Source organism: Abramis brama, assembly GCF_963993115.1.
Source record: "Abramis brama genome assembly, chromosome: 7".
Taxonomy (NCBI): domain Eukaryota; kingdom Metazoa; phylum Chordata; class Actinopteri; order Cypriniformes; family Leuciscidae; genus Abramis; species Abramis brama.
The window spans coordinates 33,984,952-34,006,145 of record NC_139969.1 but is presented as its reverse complement, the minus strand read 5'-3'; the positions used below and the strand labels follow the sequence as shown (position 1 = coordinate 34,006,145).

At 36.7% G+C, this 21,194-nt stretch overlaps 1 protein-coding gene across 1 annotated transcript; it reads right to left on the bottom strand.

The window, feature by feature from the left end:
• Positions 1 to 511: 511 nt before the first annotated feature.
• On the bottom strand, positions 512 to 21,014 carry snap47 (synaptosome associated protein 47). The gene is made up of 6 exons (XM_084119696.1): positions 20,756 to 21,014; positions 19,037 to 19,576; positions 17,575 to 18,077; positions 16,847 to 16,962; positions 13,428 to 13,600; positions 512 to 890 (listed from the first exon to the last, which is right to left on the bottom strand). Exons 2-5 carry the CDS (start codon positions 19,528 to 19,530, stop codon positions 13,454 to 13,456), a joined length of 1,260 nt encoding a protein of 419 aa, XP_083975822.1. The 5' UTR covers positions 19,531 to 19,576; positions 20,756 to 21,014; the 3' UTR covers positions 512 to 890; positions 13,428 to 13,453.
• Positions 21,015 to 21,194: the final 180 nt, after the last annotated feature.

Below are 21,194 nucleotides of genomic sequence, written 5' to 3'. Positions count from 1 at the left end.
ATTTTCTGGGTTGGTAGATGCACCGGGGACCCGATTATAGCACTTAAACACTGAAAAAGTCAGATTTTCATGAACTCTTTAACTCTACTCTTTAACTCTAACTCTTTAAAGATTCCAAGGGGTCCTCTAACCTTGCCAAAAGAAAACGGTCTGTGCCTTTAGTAAACGGTGGTCTCTCTTTCGTCATAATCACGCAAGGGCAGATGCTTGACTTCTTTTGCCAACAGGATGCAACAGGATAATAACAAGGTTCCTCCACAAGTGTTAGTCCTTCACCATTGAGTCAGTCTAAAATGAATCAACATTGCTGTTCACAAGCCTTCACTCTGCATTGTTGAGCACAGTTATTATGAAGCGCTTCCGACTCCAGTAAGAAAAAAAAATACAATTTTAACACACCAAATCAAGATATTGAGATAAAACTTGGTTTACTTTGTTTTTTCAGCTAAACTTATTCAAGTTTGTTATCAGGAAATCAATCCCCCAGTTTTATAGAAGAGTGACAACAAACAAATGACAGTTTGAGTTTATTTTACACTTGTCTTGATCACAAAGAACACAGTAAATAAATACATCATTATCAGTTTACACTAATCAACAACTGATTGAATCAACTGATTGAAGTTCAGTACACAAGTGACAATAAAGCAGGATTACACCTAAGATAGAGTGCATTACTTTTAAGTGGTTGACAACGTACATAATCTTGTGAAATACTGAGATGCCACTTCCTAACAGCAACAACTTCAAATTGATTACAGTGCTCAAGTTATGTCAGAGTTCACTACATTTTTTTCCAGAGGGTTAGAATGTTAAGCCATGCAAAATGATGTTGAAAAGTTATTTGTGTGTTGTCAGATTTAGTTTGCAGGTTGCAGATCTATGTTGACCTGAGAAAAAAAAAGACATTTGCTGTGATCCTCAGTCACATTTTGGAAGTAAAAAATAGCAAATTACACAGACAAAAAAACTGACCGATTTCACTAACAATATGTATTTGTTTGTTTTTTTAAGAGTAGTTAAATCACTCAATCATAAGATATGTTATCCTAAAAGACCCATCCACACTGAATGAGAACACTTTTGAATAAATGGATTCCTGTCAGGTCCTACTACTGACATCTGGTGCATCATTTGCATGTCGACAAGCCAATGGATGTTTGAGGAGTAGTCCTAATAAAAAATTTTAGACAGAGATGTATTACTGCACCAGTATTTTTTTTTTATTCTCTCACAATCTACAAAAACTTTCTTTTTAAACTGTTGGAAGTGTTTAGTACACTGCAATTAACAGTTTTTATGTGATCTACAGGCTGCCACATCCCTAGATGCATCACAAGATCCAACACCCACATTAATAAGCTTTGTACAAATTTAGGTACATTTATGTAATCTATTACTTTACTTTTTACATGAAAATGTACAGACTATACCTAAATTGTATGAAAGTGCCACGGAAAAGAAAAAAAAGCTGGTAGGAATCACTGGGTAGATGTGAGACCACTTAAAGTGGAAATTCACTGTTGGGAAAAGGGGCTTTACATAAAACCTGTCAGCCTATTTGGTAGAAAGAAGTTTTTTTATTGGTGGTACCTGACTTGTGAAAAAGAAAAAGGGTTGTTGCCTTCCCTTGCCAAATAGTTAGGAGAACTTCAACACCCATAATGCACTGGGCATGTTGCCATCCAAGGCCACTCCCAGTCTGCTCATATTGAATAGGCTTGACCAGAGTCAAATACTGACTTGCTTGAGTAGGGAATACTTGTTAGCAAACTTTTAGTCACAATGGTGTCAACTTGTATTGTTGCAAGAATTCAAGGACTAAACGTTTAGTAGGAGTGTGTTATTTTCAGTTTCCAGTGAAGGATCCAGAGCATTGTAGGCATTGGCTAAAGGCTGCAACGAATCGTAAATATGGACAGAACACCGCTGCTAAAAATCTGAAAAACCTCTTTGGCCCACAAAAAGGGAAAAAAAACAAAACTTTTAAAAAAAAATTGTATTAATGAATATAGGAAGCTGAATGAAACCACTGAAAATGTAAGCATTTTAGCTTTGACTCGAAATGTCAGAAGGCTTTAGGTATTGCCCTGGCAACTTGCATTATACAGATTATACAGATTTATGACGTACAGATGTGGCCATTAAGAATGCGCATCCCAGGGAAAGGGATTTTCCGACCTGCCATAGTAGTGAAGTTCTCTGGCACATGACGTACATTACCAGTAGAGGGTAGTCATGTTTCTTTCTCAGTTATAGCGTGTACTGAAGCCAATAATATGCATCGGATGTGTTAACCTCTTTCAGGACCATATTGACAGCAAGCGACAAAGCTCATAAACGTGTGAGAACTACATTTCTAAGTATATTGTTTATGTAGCCTACACCTCAAACAGAAATAAAATATTAATGATTCAGTTATTTATGTTTTTTACATGCTTGTCATTGGCGTTTGAACATTACTGTAGCATAAAACAGTATTAAATTAAAACAGTAACTTTTTTAGTGAACATATAAGTGCAAATATCCCGTCCCATTTTAGCAACCTTAATTCCCACATTGTGGAATTATTCACACTGTGAATTTAACACATTTCTTTGACATTTAAATAGCCTATAAAAGGTCTTTTGCAAGGACACAATGACGAAAATGTGACTTATGTAAGTATAACATAAAATTATATTGCATTAAAATTAAAATTAAAAATTAAAATTAAAAATTAAAATGGCAGCTTACTACAATGGCTCTCAGTAGAGACACAGCACAAGCCGGTCAATTTTCATTCTGTTTCAAGCCACAAATATTTGGATCACCTCTCAACAGATGAAAAACTTTATAAAATAAAAATGAAAAATTGTAATTTATTATGAAAAACAATAAAAAAGTTATTATCACAGATATTTAACATTTGATATCACTTGATATTGTAATAATGATTATTAATGTCCATTAATAGATACATAAAATGTTTTTGTATTTGGGGAAACTGCACGTCATATTCTGTCTACACCGATAAAACGATCTTAGAATAATTTATTAATTATTTTTAGCTTATTCTTATTATACGCAAAATAATGCTTTTTATGCATTAGAAAATGAAGACTTCACATAATCTTATCAGCATGATGAATAAATTGAATTATATTAACATAAACTGCAGAAAGTGAGTAGAGAATGCGACCAATCTAACTCTCACAAAAACTCCCGTTAAAATCACGGAAGCTGACGACACTGCGACATGAATCTCTTACATCGAATCTGCACTTTGTTTTTTTATGATGGGAGAATTCGCGAGTTTCAGTCAGAATTCAGACAGAGAAAAAAATTCTTCGTTTTAGCAATGACTAATCTGAATGCCTCTGATTGGCCATTCACATTTAACAGAAAAGCGTGTGATTGGTTATATAATGCTCAATGCTGCAAAAGGAAATCTGACTGAATGCTCAGTCGGGTGGATCGAATGAACGTTAAAGGTAAAATATGTAATATATTTGTAATAAAATATTCAAAAACCACTTGCAGTGTGATATTTTTCATGCAGTTGTGTTACATACGGATCTATGTATACATATCTGTGATACAATATCTCGCACACCACTGTTGTGTCGTTCAGTCATCATGGTTCACGATTATTGATTGGCGAGTACAGTAAATCCCAAAAAAAACATAAACTTAGATCAACTGAGGCAAGCAGTATTTGGGAAAAACGGAGAAATAAAACAAGGATCAATATTGGCGTGGCGTTTTCGAGATGGAGAGAGCTTCGTGACAAACTTGGACTTGATCTGTTGACAGAGACTCCACTCTCACATGTGTTTTAATAGACAGGTAAGCAAATATATATTATTTATTGTACACATACAGTTATATTGCACTTTGTTTGTACTTCAGTAACGCTTTTTATCAAGTCTGGTGACCAAGTCTATGGCAGTGAAATTAAATACAGTATGTGTTGCACAAAAATAGTTACTTGCAAATACTGTGGGTTTGTTCAAATGTACTTTTAGTACAACTGTTTTAAAAGTGTAAAATTGTGCATCATTAAGCCACCAAATCATTGGACAAATAGTCACATAGCCAATTAGTGACTGACAGGCTAATATAGCATTACATTTCACGTTCCTTGCAGCTAATTCATTGCGATGACATGATCAAACGTACAGGTAATACAAAAACAAATTTATTAGCTGATATATAATATGATTTCTGAATAGTGAAAACGACATCTCCCATCGTTCCACTCTCCTTCATAGCGTCATCAAGTTTCATCTTTGTTATTGTTTTGAAAATGCGACCTCTGGCGGCGAAAAAAATGACAGACTGTACCTTTAAGTAGACTATTGTAGCTTGTTTAACCAATACTATCACTTTCTGTGTTTATTTATTTCTCCAAAACTTTCCCAGGCCTGAAAATTGCTATTTTAATTTAAATTGCCATGACTTTTCCAGGTTTTTCATGACCGTACAAACCCTGTATTTAAGAGACCTCATCTCATTATTATGAACATAATTTTAAAGCGCATTTACCAAATTTATTAAGAAAGATCTATTGTAAAATACCTGATTGATGTTTGCTTCAGCATTGGATACTGATATACACTGCCGTTCAAACGTTTTTGATCGCTAAGATTTTTTTGTTTTTAAAGAAGACACTTCTGCTCACCAAGGCTGCATTTATTTGATTAAAAAACAAACAAACAAAAAAAAACAGTGATATTGGGAAATATTATTACAATTTAAAACAGCTGTTTTCTATGTGAATATATGGTAAACTGTAATTTATTCCTGTGATCAAAGCTGAATTTTCAGCATCATTACTCTAGTCTTCAGTTGGAAAAGTTTTTGGGGCAGACCTGACCCGTTGAAAAGAGATGGTATTCATCCCTCCTGTGATGGTGCTGCTCTTCTCTCTAGTAATATGGCATATAGTCTGAGAGCTCAAACATGACAATCTGGGGCTCAGGTCAGGAAGCAGACAGACTGGCTAAACCGACCGTCTGCTAGCTGTCTCACGTCACCAAGGTCAGATAAATCCCATCACATAGAGCCTCTTTCACCTAGATATCATCATATAGAGACTGTGTCTGCTCCCCGAATTAGGACATACAAAAACCTCCTAAACCCATTCAAGGGTAAAAATTTAATTGATGTTCAACAAATAAAAAACAGATATAATACGGATGAACAAATGATAAAGCTCGGGTTGCTGAATATTCGATCCCTTACTTCAAAAGCACTCATTGTTAGTGATATGATTACAGATTATAACATAGATGTGCTGTGTTTGACAGAAACCTGGCTAAAACTAGACAATTATATTACTTTAAATGAGTCCACCCCGCAAGATTACGGTTATAAACATGAACCTCGTCTGAAAGGCAAAGGGGGAGGTGTTGCTGTAATTTATAGTAATATCCTCAGAATTACTGAGAAGTCTTGTTTTAAATATAATTCTTTTGAAGTGTTGTTGCTAAATGTAACACTATCTAGTGTAAATGATAAATCATATTTAATATTTGTGCTGGCTACTGTATACAGGCCACCAGGGCACCATAAAGACTTTATCAAAGAATTTGCTGATTTTCTATCAGAGTTAGTATTGGCTGCAGATAAAGTCCTAATTGTTGGTGATTTTAATATACTGTACATGTAGATAACGAAAAAGATAAATTGGGATTGGCATTTAAAGACATTCTTAACTCTATTGGAGTTAGACAACACATGTCAGGACCTACTCATTCTCGTAATCATACTCTAGATCTAATATTATCACATGGAATAAATGTTGATGCCGTTGAAATTCTGCAGCAGAGCGATGATATCTCAGATCATTATCTAGTCTCATGTAAACTTCATTTAGCCAAGGCTGCAAAGCCGACTCCGTGTTACAAATATGTTAGACCTATCACTTCTGCCACTAAAGATTGCTTTATTAATAATCTTCCTAATCAGTTTCATCATCTCAGCATCCCAGATAGCTTTGAAGAGCTAGATATTGCGACAGAAACTTTTAACTCTCTCTTTTCCAGCACTTTAGACAGTTGCTCCTTTGCGCTTAAAAAAGATTAAAGAAAATAGTCCACAACGCAACGCCGTGGTACAACGAGCACACTCAGGCCCTTAAGAGAGCAGCCAGAAAAATGGAGCACAACTGGAAGAAAACAAAACTAGAGGTATTTCGCATTTCATGGAAAGAGTTTGATTGCATACAGAGAGGCCTTAAAAGCTACTAGATCTGCTTATTTTTCAAACCTATTAGAAGAAAATAAACAAAACCCTAGGTATTTATTTGAAATAGTGGCTAAACTAACGGAAAATAAATCCTCAACCCCAGACGTTTCCAAACAACACAGCAGTAATGACTTTATGAACTTCTTTACTTACAAGATTGATAATATCAGGGAGAAAATTATAATTATGCAACCGTCTACTACAGTATCGCATCAGGCAGTGCATTGTAGTCTCCTTGAAGAAAAAATTGATTCATTCGTTGCTATAGGAGAGGAAGAATTTACTAAACTTGTTAAATCATCTAAATCGACAACATGTATGTTAGACCCTATACCGACTAAGCTACTGAAAGAGATGCTTCCAGAGGTCACAGATCCGCTTCTTAATATCATTAATTCATCTTTGTCACTAGGATATGTACCAAAAACTTTTAAGCTGGCTATGATTAAACCTCTTGTTAAAAAAACGCAACTTGATACTACAGAATTAGTCAATTATAGGCCGATCTCGAATCTACCCTTTCTGTCAAAGATACTAGAAAAAGCAGTATCCTCACAACTATGTTCCTATTTAGAAAGAAATGATATTTGCGAGGATTTCCAGTCAGGATTTAGACCGTACCATAGTACTGAGACTGCTCTCATTAGAGTTACAAATGATTTGCTCTTATCATCAGATCGTGGTTGTATCTCGCTATTAGTGTTACTTGATCTTAGTGCTGCATTTGACACTATCGACCACAACATTCTTTTAAATGGACTCGAAAATTATGTTGGCATTAGTGGAATTGCATTAGCATGGTTTAAATCATACTTATCTGACCGTTATCAGTTTGTAGCAGTAAATGAAGAGATGTCTTATCGATCACAAGTTCAGTATGGCGTACCACAAGGCTCAGTACTAGGACCGTTGCTGTTCACTCTGTACATGCTACCCTTAGGAGATATCATTAGGAAGCATGGCATTAGTTTTCACTGTTATGCTGACGATACTCAGCTGTATATTTCTTCACGCCCAGACGAAACTTACCAATTCACTAAATTAACGGAATGCATAGCTGATATAAAAAATTGGATGACTAGTAATTTCCTACTACTTAACTCTAAAAAAAGAGATTCTAATTATTGGACAAAAAACTTCCTCACGTAATAACCTAGAATACTGTCTAACAGTTGATGGCTGCTCTGTTAAGTCTTCGTCGTCGGTTAGGAACCTGGGTGTGCTCTTTGATACCAATCTTTCATTTGAAAGTCACGTGTCTAGTAAATCTGTAAAACCGCATTTTTCCATCTTAAAAATATATCTAAATTACGCCATATGCTCTCATTGACAAATGCGGAACAATTAGTCCATGCGTTCATGACATCAAGGCTAGATTATTGTAATGCTCTACTGGGTGGTTGCCCTGCACGCTTAATAAACAAACTACAGCTGGTCCAAAACGCAGCAGCTCGAGTTCTTACCAGAACCAGGAAGTATGACCATATTAGCCCGGTTCTGTTAACACTGCATTGGCTCCCTATTAAACATCGTATACATTTTAAAATATTGCTGATTACTTACAAAGCACTGAATGGTTTAGCTCCACAGTACTTGAGCGAGCTCTTAACGCATTATAGTCCTTCACGTCTATTGCGATCTCAAAATTCCGGCCAGTTGATAATACCTAGCAGGGCTCCAGACTGCGACCAAATGGTCGCATTTTGCGACCAAAATTTGAGTGTGTGCGACTGAATTTTACATCCAGTCGCACATGTGCGACCAGTAAATTTCATCTTGTATAGTGTGATAGTGGGCGACAACCGATGTCGCGTACGATGCTTTACGACATCACGACAAAAAGACTAGCATGTTTAATTTTTTAACGGGTTCCGTCAAGAGTGAATGAGTGTGTGTGCGCATGCGCGCGCAAGTGAGTGAGCGAGCGAGAGTGAGTGATAGAGTGTGTGCGCGAGTGAGTGTGTGTGTGTGTGTGTGTGTGCGCGTGCGTGCGCAAGCGAGAGTGAGTGAGTGTGTGTGTGTCTGTGTGTGTGAGTGAGTGAGTGAGAGCGTGTGTGTGTGTGTGTGTGTGTGTGAGTGAGTGCGTGTGTACATGTGCGAGTGAATGTGTGTGTGAGACGGCTCGCGATGACTGTTCGTAAAGCAACGTGTAGTCTGACAATGTTTCTTGTCCAGGACATGACAAGATTTTTAGGAGTCAAAATCGTGTAATCTGACACAGTGACTATCGTAACATACAAAAAAATGTATAACTATAATGGTATACTGTGGTTATAAAAGTAGCCTATATACACATCTTTTTCCAGCACTTCAAAACTATATCATATTTAAATGTTATTTTTAATGTGTTGACCAAAACATTTTTGTTCATCCTTTTAAAGATTGTCTCTATTTATAAAACTGAAAGTTTTTAGAAGTAGGAAAACACTTCTTTTTTTAAAAAAAGAAAGACTAAATTACCATTGTAAACATAGCTGCTGAGGGAGCTTATTGGCTATTTTCACTCCCTAATATCTATTTTGTCACTCATTTTGCTTTTGAATTAATATTAAGACATTATGAATGATAATAATTAAATTGAACTTTATCTATACACCTCAAATTAAGCTCAGTGCTTTGTCATCCCACAGTGCTACCAAACACTTTCTGTAGAACTTAGTGCCGCTGCCCTCAGATGTTAGTCTGGAGCCCTGTGATAAAACTGCACCATAATTTCTGTACGCTAAGTCTATTTATATCAAAGTATTTGTCTGTAATAGTTATTTAGGGGGAAATGTGAAGGTGTGCCCCTAAATTTTCTGCTTGCGCTCCTAAAATTTTAAGTCAGGGGCTACAGCGCTCCTAATAAAAAAAGTTAGTCTGGAGCCCTGCCTAGAATATCAAAATCGACTGCTGGCGGTAGATCCTTTTCCTATTTAGCGCCAAAACTTTGGAACAGTCTTCCTACCATTGTCCGGGAAGCAGACACACTCTGTCAGTTCAAAGCCAGATTAAAGACACATCTCTTTGACCTAGCATACACATAACACATTATAGACTTCTTTAATTCAATGTTAGGCTGCATAGATTAGATCAGCCGGAACCGGGAACACTTCCCATAAATCCTGATGTACTCGTTACATCATAAGAAGAATGGCATCTACGCTAATTTTAGTGTCTTTGTTTATCCCAAGGTTTTCCCGCAGCCTGCCGGATCCAGGCCGTATCCAGATCTGACTAAGGACCTTCACCTGGACCCGATCACAACGCAGTGCTGAAGTGCCAACTAGTCTCTCCCTATGGAGGATCCCTTTAAACACACTACAGATAAAGCGTTTTCGGGAAATTCGTTTTGCGTACCTACCCCGAAGTAACAAAATTAAATAAAATTCTGTATCAAAATTTTATAAGGTACTTTGTAATCCTCTTTGTATAAGTACTTTGTATAAGTACTTTGTTTAGGCTTGGTAAAAGGGAATTACAAACCTGCACACATATATTCAAACGCACATAACTATAGAACCAATTCTTAATGCGCATGTGATTAAGAATCAACGTTTCTCACAGGTTTGCGTTTAAAGTCTGTGTAGAGAGAATGGTGTCGTCTTAGTGGCCCCTAATTTAATAACAAATGATTGTTGTGACGGAAGCGAATCAATCAAAAATAACTTTAGCTGGAAAATAACTTTATTAAAGGGATACTTCACCTCTGGGAAGATGAATGTGTATTTAAAATAGGTCAGATTTCTCCTACTATTCAGCTTTCTCCACAGAACAAGAGCCTGCTAGCTTAGCTTCAAAAGAAAGACGGCTGACACTGTGTACATTCTGTGAGTGAGATCCCCCCTCTATGGGCGGCTGAAAACATGCGGAACAACGCCACCTACTGGCTGTAGTCTTTAGCCTCTGGCCAGAAAATCCTCCGATGACGCAAAATGACGATTTTTGCGTCATCGACGGATTTTTTCCAGACAAAAAATACATACATCTCTTGTCTCAGGGGGATATGAGGGTGGAAAGCATGGTAAATCGAAAATACTACAGGTTTTCTACTAATACAAAGCTTAATGCTAAATCCTGAAGTATCCCTTTAAAGAACCGCTATAAAGCCAAAACAATCTCTATTACCTTAAATTATACATTTATCTCTGTAAAGCTGCTTTGAAACAATCTACATTGTTAAAAGTGCTATATAAATTAGGATGACTTGACTTGACTTCAGTGTCACATGATCCTTCAGAAATCACTCTATTATGATGATTTGATGCTCAAGAAACATTTCTCATTGTTATCAATGTTGAAAACTGTTATTTACATTTTTATTTCAGGATTCTTTTGATGAATAGAAAATTTAAAAGAACAGCATTTATCTGAAATAGAAAGCTTTTGTAACATTAAACACTACCGTTCAAAAGTTTGGGGTCAGTAAGAATTTTTATTTCTTTTTTGGGGGAAAGAAATAAAAGAAATCAATACTTTTAATTATCAACGATGAATTAAATTGATCAAAAGTTACAGTAAAGACATTTATAATGTTACAAAAGATTCTACTTAAAATAAATGCTGTTTTGAACTTTTTATTCATCAAAGAATCCTGAAAAAAAATTGTATACAACTGTTTTCAACACTGATAATAATAATGAATGTTTTTTGAACATCAAATCCACAGAATGATTTCTGAAGGATCATGTGACTGAAGACCGGAATGATGCTGAAAATTCAGCTTCGATCACAGGAATAAATTACATTTTAAAATATATTAAAATAGAAAACCGTTATTTTAAATTGTCATAATATTTAACAGTTTTACTGTTTTTTGTTGTTGTTGTTTTTTAATCAAATAAATGCAGCCTTGGTGAGCAAAAGAGACTTCTTTTAAAAACATTAAAAATCTTACCGGCAGTGTAGGCTATTTTTAGGCTAACTTATTATTGCACTTAGTCTTTTAGCATGCACACGCGTGCAGGCATCTTTAAATTTGAACAACAACACTGTTTACAAAGCACATCAATTAATGATCCGCTTTGCACTCATGTGTAAATAGATCAAATATTTGTGTCTAATACTATTTCATTTAGCCTATATTTTATTGTAGTTTTCTCACAATCACAACATTACATGCAATTAATTTATCAGACACTTATAATTAAGTTAATTCTATTTTTAAAATGCAACGTACTGTAATAATCTATGAGCATATTTAACAATCGAGACAAATCATTGCAAAGTGTTTACGAGCAATTTGGTCTGGCCTGTAGAATACAGCATGTTGTTCCATGCGCCATCTGGTGGATATTCTGTGAAGCACAACACATTTATTTTAATTCTAAAAAATGTGCTGACAGGATTCAGCGGCATTCCGCAGGACGAATTGCGGCATGTTGTGGGAAAAAAACGCATTCTTAATGGCCACATCTGAAGGCATAGCGTAAGCTTAGGTGAGAAATGGCGAACATGGAATTGAAGGATTGAGCAAAACAAAACGCCCGGTCACGAATTAGTCTAAAGTCTAAAACAAAAAGTTTTAAAGAAAAATCTGGGAGGATTTCGATATAACAGAAGAGGAGCTATGTCATACATCAGGTCAGAGGTCACCCTTCTGCCGGAACTTGACTCTCTTGTGAACGTGCGTATGGCCGTTGCCGGAAGCCAATGATTATAAAAGTTTTAAATATGGATATTTTTCATACAAAAACCATTAATTCACTTCAGAAGGCATTTATTAACCCACTGGAGTCATACGGATTAATTTTATGATGGATGGATGTGCTTTTTGGAGCTTCAAAAACTCAAAAAAGGAGGAGCCAGAATATTATTTAATATAACTCTGATTGTGTTTGGCTGAAAGAAGAAAGTCATATAGCCTACACCTAGGGTAAATTGAGTAAATTATGGTATAATTTTCATTTTTGGGTGAACTATTAATAAAAGTAGATCTATTAGGCTGCATTTACAATAAAGCCTAATGCAGAGATTTGATGGGCTTAGTGACTAAGAAGATTATTTAAATGTTCACACTCAGTAGCATAAACATAAGCACGTTTCAGAGCACATGTGCAAATACACATTCTAAGTAAGCATTCTAAATCAGCATTATTTTTTATAGGTGTATTTTATTTTAGTGTCAACTTCGTAATAAAGTACTGGTACTTTGACATCCCTACTATAATAATAATAATAATAATAATAATAATAATACATTTTATTTGTTGGCGCCTTTCAAGACACCCAAGGACACCTTACAGAAAAAATAAACAAGACATTAATACAAGCCCAACAATAATATCAATAGTAAAATCAAAATAATAAGTACGATCTTGATCCTAAAACCATAAAGTCCAGGAAATTAAATTGGAATGGTGAAATTTATGACTAAATTTCTAAATTTCTTATATTTACTACAAATATTATGACACTTCACTCTTAAGGTAGGGACACCCCAAACTGATGCCAAAGAACTAGCGCTGATGAAAGCTAACTGTGTTGTCGCCTCGCATCGCCTGCGTCGGGGGAAAAAAACTGCACTTGAACACACCGAGAGAACTACAGCCGACTGACAGCTAGAATGCGCGTTCTGCGCCTGCGTGTAAATGAGACTATTTCTGCAGATATATTCATCTATATTCATCATTCAAAAAGGGAAACCGACGCTGCAGGCTGCAGATACACAAACCATAAACAAAGCAGTGCGTGCTTACCATTTTGAATATCAATCTTGCTGATCTCTTTCATTATTCCACTCCTCTCATGGTAATATTGAAATATTCGCCAAAGAACACTCGGGTAAGATTACGTAAAATTAGAACAGGCTTACATCTGTACCGTTTTGACTTCTTTGCTTGCTGTTTTGCTATTATTCTCATCCACTGACTCATTCACTAAGCTGAACAGCCAATCAGAGTTTTAGATATAGAGAACTTTTTTTCCCTGCCCCAGCGCAGGCGACGCGAGGCAACAACACAATCGGCTTTAGTTCAGTTCACAATCAGCGCTACTTCTTTGGCGTCGGTTTGGGTTGTCCCTACCTTTACGCGTATGTTTTTTTTAGCATGCAAAATGCATAACCTTTAACCCAAACCTTTTGCTCTTGCTATTATTGCTCTCTTTACAGCTTTCTACCTTCCTCATAAAGATCAAATGAATTTACAGTATAAACAGTGCGCTATTAAGAAACACACTTTCTAACGATTTTTTGTGCATACCTGTGAATATCTTACCATTAATCTGGCATTAAGCATTAAGTTCACAGCAGTTTCCTCATGCGGCTGGTGTGCCTGTTAATGTTCATGGTGGTGTGGTCGGTAGAACAACTCAACAGATCCAGAGCCTCATCTTGACGCTCCAGCTCTGTCTCAGCCTCCAGGGCAAGATTCTTCAGCTGCTGGAGCATCTACACAAACACAGAACACAACATAATCATGTGGATGACAATGAATAATTGGGGTTGCAGTTCTAAATATAGATATACTATGGACACTGAGGATTGACTTTTTAAGGGGGTCATGATTTATTAAAATTGTCATAATTTTGAAATAAAAGGCCATTTTATACCCTGATTTTAGCCCTCTGATTTGAATGCTCTGTTGGAAGGGGCGTGTCTGCTGTGAGACTTCAGTGTGAACGCCCACTGCTGTGATTGGCTAACATCTTCCATATGAAATAGAATCTGCACTCTCACAAATGCTTTCATCATTACTGACAGTTCAAACATGATGTAAATAAGAGTGTAGACAGTGTTATTGATAATTACGGATGTTTTGGTGAGAGTCCAGAACTCAGTCACTGATAAACTATAACGGAGCGTCCTTTGATCAATTCATCTGTATATACGGTAATTTGATCACAAGTTAAATAACAGATTATTTTCATGATACTAAGAGAAACATTGTGAGTTTGATCCTTTAACCTCCGGCTTGATAAAGAGCAATGAATGATTTTGAGACAAATAACGCATGACTGTATGAATCGCATAAGAAATCACTGATCATAGATTAGGCATTTGAATTATCACGGTTACTTACATGTTGTGGCATTACTGTCTGGTCCACATATTACAGTAAAAGACTGTTTGCAAAGCCTGCGCCAAAATGCGACTGATTTACCAAAGAATTCACAGTGAAATATACCAACAAACAAATAATGCTATACTGAGACATTCATATAGTTGAAAATAAGTAACCACTTTCCTAGTATTAGGATCCTTTGGAAGGTAATGTTATTTTTAGTCCAGTGATCCTCTATTTCTCTTTTCATCTCACTAACGTGCCAGTGGGCAGGGCCAAAGACAATGATGTAGAAGTAGGCGTTTATTTGGTTCAGACGCGGTCTTTCGTCGCACTATTACGTCATAATGTGACAACATTCCAAACAAGTCATTTTCTGAGCTTGGATTCAATAAAAGCTGTTTTTGGACTAACAAGGAAGTTTTGAGTTTGAGGTTTCTCAATTCATGACCCATTTAAATTCATCAAGTTTAAACCTTTTACTAACTGTTTTGCACAGAGGTTGACAGACAGCTAAGTCGCCAGTCTAAGATGCTGGTGTTCAGGAGAATGAGTGATGCAGTCACATGTGTTCCTAACAACCTCTGAATGGTTTAAGTGATGAGATCACAAATTATTTTAGACATTAACGCTTGCATTTAGTGATGTACATTTGGGATCCAATCACCCAATATGGATTTGAATATAAATTGTAAAAGTGGTGAAAGTGATAATAAACCTAATCTACTTGCAACGATGCAAGCAAAAGAATATAATACCTTATCTTCCTACACTAGGAAGACACTATTAATATATCATAATGAATAATAGGTCAGTGTACAGAGAATAATAATCAACAATAAAGATAAAAAAAAGTTACAATACAATTAAACTAAAATGCCCAGAACAATAAATTATGACGAAGACTTTAGATATACAAAGACGGTGCACTCATATTACAATGAATTACTATTACTATGAGATTGCAATGGCGGAATAAGTCCCGCCTTCTAAATAAAAGAGCTAATTGCCAATTGGTAAAGTCATTGCATCACTGTAAATGCCATTAGAAGCTCAAGTTGCCGTAGAAACAGTCAGTGTCCTTAGACGCGCGATTAGGACTATACATGTGCATTGGCTGGTCCAGCCTGAAATATCAGCTTTTTTAACGCTATTTGAGCATAAGAAACAACATTTATGGGATAATTCATGTGAGATTTTGTTGCTGATTTGAAATATGTTGTTTAAATATGAGTGTGGCAAGCAGTTTTTGAGATTTCAGGATTTCCCCATTCAGGTAGATGCCGGGAGACATTGCAAATATAGTCGCTGAGTGAACAGACTTTCCTTGAAAAGGACTTTGGTTATGTTTTGAATAACAATTGTTATGGTCACAATGAGACTGAACACTATTAATATTTTGTATGTTATAATTAAATCTTACTGTGAAGAGTGACATTTTTACAGTACATCTTTTTTTGTTACATTATTATAGTCTGTACTCTGTACATTACAATCTTCTACAAGACAAGCTGCCCTGCCTCATCCTTTTAAAAAAACTTATTTTCCTTCCCCTCGTGGCATCTTAACATGTTTGTTTTTAGTGTTTCTCAACCCCAAAACCACACTGAAAAGTGATATCCGTGATGGTTGACCAACCATCAATTATCTCTGGTAACAGCAATAATATTGTGTTTTGGAATTATTCAACACGAAGTGCACCATTCTGCACAGCCCCATAATGATGCACTTGATGAAAAATGGTTGACTGTTTTTGCGTCAGTGTTTAAGCCTGGTTTCTGCATACCATGATGCACCTCAGCTGAGCACTGATAGGTTTTACTGCTGGCACTGCGGTCGTCTGCTGATGACGGCACTGAGACCTTATATCTTTGTGGAATGGGAAAGCCTAGAGTCAGCTTCCCACGCCTGAGTCATAAAAAACTACAGGCCCCAGCCAGTCACACTGTAGTTTACGTATGTTCACTCGGTTTTTGAACCCCATGTGTGGGATTGCTTTTCATCCAAGGCAGTGGACTCTCCCGCAATTCTGCCCAAACACACTGCCAGGAACAAAGAATGGTATAAAAACATCCAGCAAGATCTTCTCCCAAAGATCCAGGAGCAATTTGATAATGGTCTGTGCATTTTCCAGCATGGTGGATCACCAAGTCATAAGGCAAGAGTGATAATGAAGTGGCTTGGAGATCATTACATTGAAATTTTGGATCTGCGACCCGGCAACTCCCCAGATCTTAAACCCATAGAGAACCTGTGGTCAATCCTCAAAAGGCTAGTGGACAAAAGCCAACAAATCGTGACCACCTCCGAGCGCTAATAAGGGAAGAATGGATCGCTATCAGTCAGGATATCCAGCATGCCAGAGTGAATTGCAGAGGTTATGAAGAAGAAGGGTCAAAACTGTAGGCCTAAATATTGACTCTTTGCATATATTGAATGTCAAAAACAAAGCCTTTAAAACTTATGAAATGCTTATTGTTTTCCAGAATACCATAGAAGCATGTGAAAAAAGAATCTACAAATACTGAAGCAGCAAACTTTGCAAAACACAAAATTTGACACTGCCAAAACTTTTGACTGTACTGTACTGTATTTGTCTGCAATAAGAAGTGACAACCACACTGATCTCAAACCTGTTTTAGCTCCTGTGCCTCTGCCTCAGTAACAGTGGGCTGAAGCACTTGAAGTTGAAGTTGTGTCAGTTCACCAGCAGGCACCTCCACTGGCACATCTATATCCTTTCCATGACCTGAAGTGACACAGAATGAGCTCATATATTTCTTTGAGATTTGTTGTTAAGATTAGAAGAATGTTGGTAAATAGGCCTATTAAGAAGCCAACAATGGGATCTCAGAGGGTTTTTAATGAACTGCTGTTGGAGCATGGCTGCCACCATGTGGTAGAAATACCTTATGACTTTCAGTGTTACGTCTGTCCATTGTCAGAATTTGAACGTTTTCTTAAGTGTAGCTGTAATTACTCTGCTAGCAAGGTACTACTTGTATTATCAACTCCGGTCCTGGGGACCCATCGCTCTGCACATTTTGTCTTCTTTATTTAACACACCTGATTCAGATCATCAGTTTGTAAGGAAAGAGCTCCATGAACTGAACAAACTGTGCACAAAATAGTAATACAAAAAATGTACACAGCAGTGGATACCCAAGACCGGCGTAGAGAATGTTATAGTTAGTTTTATTCTAAACCGCTTACTCAAAGAAACAAAGATTTGGTGGCAAGCTGCAAGTACAGAATCATTTGATGAACAAAGCTTTAAGAATACAACATTTATTAGAATTAGAAATGATAATTTACTGTAATTTTTGATCCGTGGAAACATTAGCTAGTTCTCTAACTGTACCTGCACTCCAAATGTTTCCTCCACCTTCTGGGCTTCCTGGTGTGGTTGCCAAAGTTGCCTGAAATGCTGCATAGTCACGTGTGATCTCAACTTTCTTCTTGTACTGCATCTCCAACACAGATAAAGCTTCAGTCATCCTGGCAGAGAGAACTCTGAAACAGATGTCAGGTTTCCCAATGAAGCGTTGCCGAACACTGATCTCGTAGGGGTTGTGCACATGGATATCATCCACCTCTTCCTTCTCAAAGCAATGAAGGAGCTGTCCGTTTGCATCTCGAACCTCCAGAGAGGAGACCGAAACCATCAGGCTACCTGGTTTCATGTTTTCAGAGTTTCCAACACGAGAGATAACAGCTGGAATGCTGAGTATGACTTTTTGGCCCTTGCCTGAACCTTTAGTATAGGGCACCTTGGCAGATGCTTCAGACTTGGCCTCCTGGTGGCTCTTCCATGGCAGTTTGCCAAAAGGCCACCAAGACGGACACTCCAGTTCGGAGAGTAGTCTGCACACAAGAGAATCAATGGCATTAAATGTAGAACTGCAAGACTACAACTAGATAAATCATTACTATAAATACAACACATGATTGTATAGGATACTGCAGCTGCTGAAGACATGTACAGTCAAACCAAGATTTATTCAGACACCTTCAACATTTCTCACATTATCACAGTTTATTCGCTATAGTTTAGAAAATGGTAATAAAATATGACAAGAACTCAGAGTTATCAAATCAGTTGATATTTCACTGGTTTTGGCCATCCTTCTGTTAGACTGTCTCACAAATGAATTAGGTTGAATAGCTGTCAGCTGTTAAATTTAGGTCCACAATTAGATAATACTAATTTAGGTCAACAAATAACCAAGCAATGCTTAATTTTGATCAGTCTGTGGTGTACAAAGGTCGCATTAGCAATTAAAGAAAAAACACTTATGCAAAAATATGGACAGGTCAAAGTGTCTGAATCATTTTTGGTCCCAAATGTTTATATATTTTACTGGCATTCCACTGTATGAAGAATTGTTGGGTATAATATGTCACAGTTTACTTTATTTTGCTATCATCACGTACATAAATGTGAAAACTATAGTGTCCTGCACCCACTAGTAAAAAATAATTTTTGGTTTGTCAATAGTGTATGGAATACCATAGAAGAACCATTTTTGGTTTCTCAAAGAACCTTTCAGTGAACAGTTCTTAAAATAATCAACCATTTATTCTAAGTGTGAAGAACATGTTAAAAATCTAAAGAACCTTTTAAGGAATGGATGAATGAACCTTTTTTTCACTATAAAGAACAGAACCTTTTTTTCACTATAAAGAACAATTTGTGGAATGGAAGGTTCCTTGGATGTTAAAGGTTCTACATGAAACCATAGATGCCAATAAAGAACATTTATTTTTAAGAGTGTATGTACCAAAGTTGAATATTTAGGATTCTGAATCTGAGCAAAACCTACTTATCTGCCACACTCAGGTCTGATTCAATCTTGTCCAGGCCCTGAATCATGTTGTCAAACTGCTCTCCCTGGTGGTTCAGGACTTTTCCAGTATCCTCCAACCTCCGTTGGGCTCCAGATATCAGGCTGATCAGCTCCTGGCCCTTACTGAGAGGAGCTTCAGCTCCCTGTGGCTCTGTGGGTGACAGCAGCCGTTCCCTCCAGAAGTGCACTAGCACGTGGAAAACGGTAGTACGGCAAGGCCTGAGAGACCCAAACCAGTGCTTGATGTTTCCCTGCTCCAATACAGTAAGAGCACTAAAGATTAAGCTGGAGGACTCCATCTTGATCTCCATGATTCGCGAGAGCCTCAGGCTTGTCAGATTCTCTTGTTTCTCCTCAGAGGTGAAGCGCAGGGTGGTGCGGGTTAAGGAGAGAATGCCACTGGCCCAGCGTTTCTCACTGTTGATGTAATAAGAGCCGGGCCAACTATGGATGGATACCTCCTGGCTCATCTTTTTGTGATGATTTGGAACAGCTACCCTGACTTAGGGAGCTCACCTGTCAAGTGAGCGATGTAAATAATAAATTAGTAAGTAGTCATTACCAGACACTTCTATCTACATCAAAGGTATATCAATTATTTCCTCACCCTCATATCGTTCTAAACCTGTACAATTTTCTGTCTGATGTGGGACACAGAAGGAGACGTTACATTCATTGCGTTGAAAAGAGCAGATTGAACATTCTGCAAAAACTCCTTTTTTGCTTTATAGAAGATAGGAAACCATACCAGTTTGGAATGACATGAGGGTGATGATGACAGAAAAGACAACTTTGTCAATACTAATTTTGGGACATGTTTGAGTGAAAACCCTTTAAATTAGTGATTCTCAACCAGGGGACAGAGGTCCACAAGAGGGCACCAGGTGACCAAATGATGTAAAATTATTTCAAATAATATATTATTATTATTTAATATAAATATATTAAAACTAACTAACTTAATAAAAAACTAAAATACAAAAATCTATATTTTAACTTAAGTCACAATTCTTTTTTTTTATTTTATTTTATTTTATTTAAGAACATCACAAAATGAATTCATGACAATACACACACACACACACACACACACACACACACACACACATTTATATAGGCTAACATAACACGGACATGCCCATGAAATAATTGAAAGAACCGTTCAAAGATCATAAGTCATGATCTACTTTATGGATTGATGATCCATAAAGTGACCGAAAGATGGCACAGAATAAACGGTTAAATAATCATCGTATATTTGGGACATTAACAGAACTGAATATATATAGCCTACGGTTCTGTTAATATTACATTATATAGAGGGCCTTCGAGTCAAAAAGAAGAAGAAGAAGAAGAAGAAGAAGAAGAAGAAGAAGAAGAAGAAGAAGAAGAAGAAGAAGAAGAAGAAGAAAGAAAAAAGAGTTGGAAACCACTGCTTGAGAAACAGATCATGAAATGCCTGTAGAACACATTAAACGTATTGTGCTAATGTTATATTGTTCTATTAAACGTATTGTGCTAATGTATTTGATTGTAAGACATGAAACCAACACTGTACAGAAATGTACATAGCCTATTATTTAAAGACCATCATTTACATTTATTTTTCAAGTGGTTCTGTATGCGCAGTAACAGTATATGCTAGTGTAGTTGGCATTACATGTAATAAGGAAATAAACATAATCTATGTCATACCTTTATGATGATTTTGACTTTCAACTGACAGCTACGGCAGGTTGTGACGTAAATCAAGCATTAAGATAAACAACATCCCTTCACATCGTAAAGTGTTGGTTTAATGTTCTCTGCAGGGTAAATCTCAGTCGGAAGCGAGACTTTTGCTGTTCCACCTTAATGTCTCTCTGTATAAAAAGAAAAAACGCAAACGCGTTGTAGCGATGTAAACCAAAGGCAGAACACAGCGGAGATTGTTTGGTGCGCTCATGTTTACACTCCGACGTGCAAAATGAATGATTAAAGATTCCGCGCAAATGACGATGGAGCATCATATATATCTATTTAAATAAATCGACCTATAGTTATTTAGAGATAATTAACTGATATTTAATGAACTTTTTATTTTGTTGTTATACAGCTCATTGTATAGCTCTTTACGCACGAACTCGAGTTAATC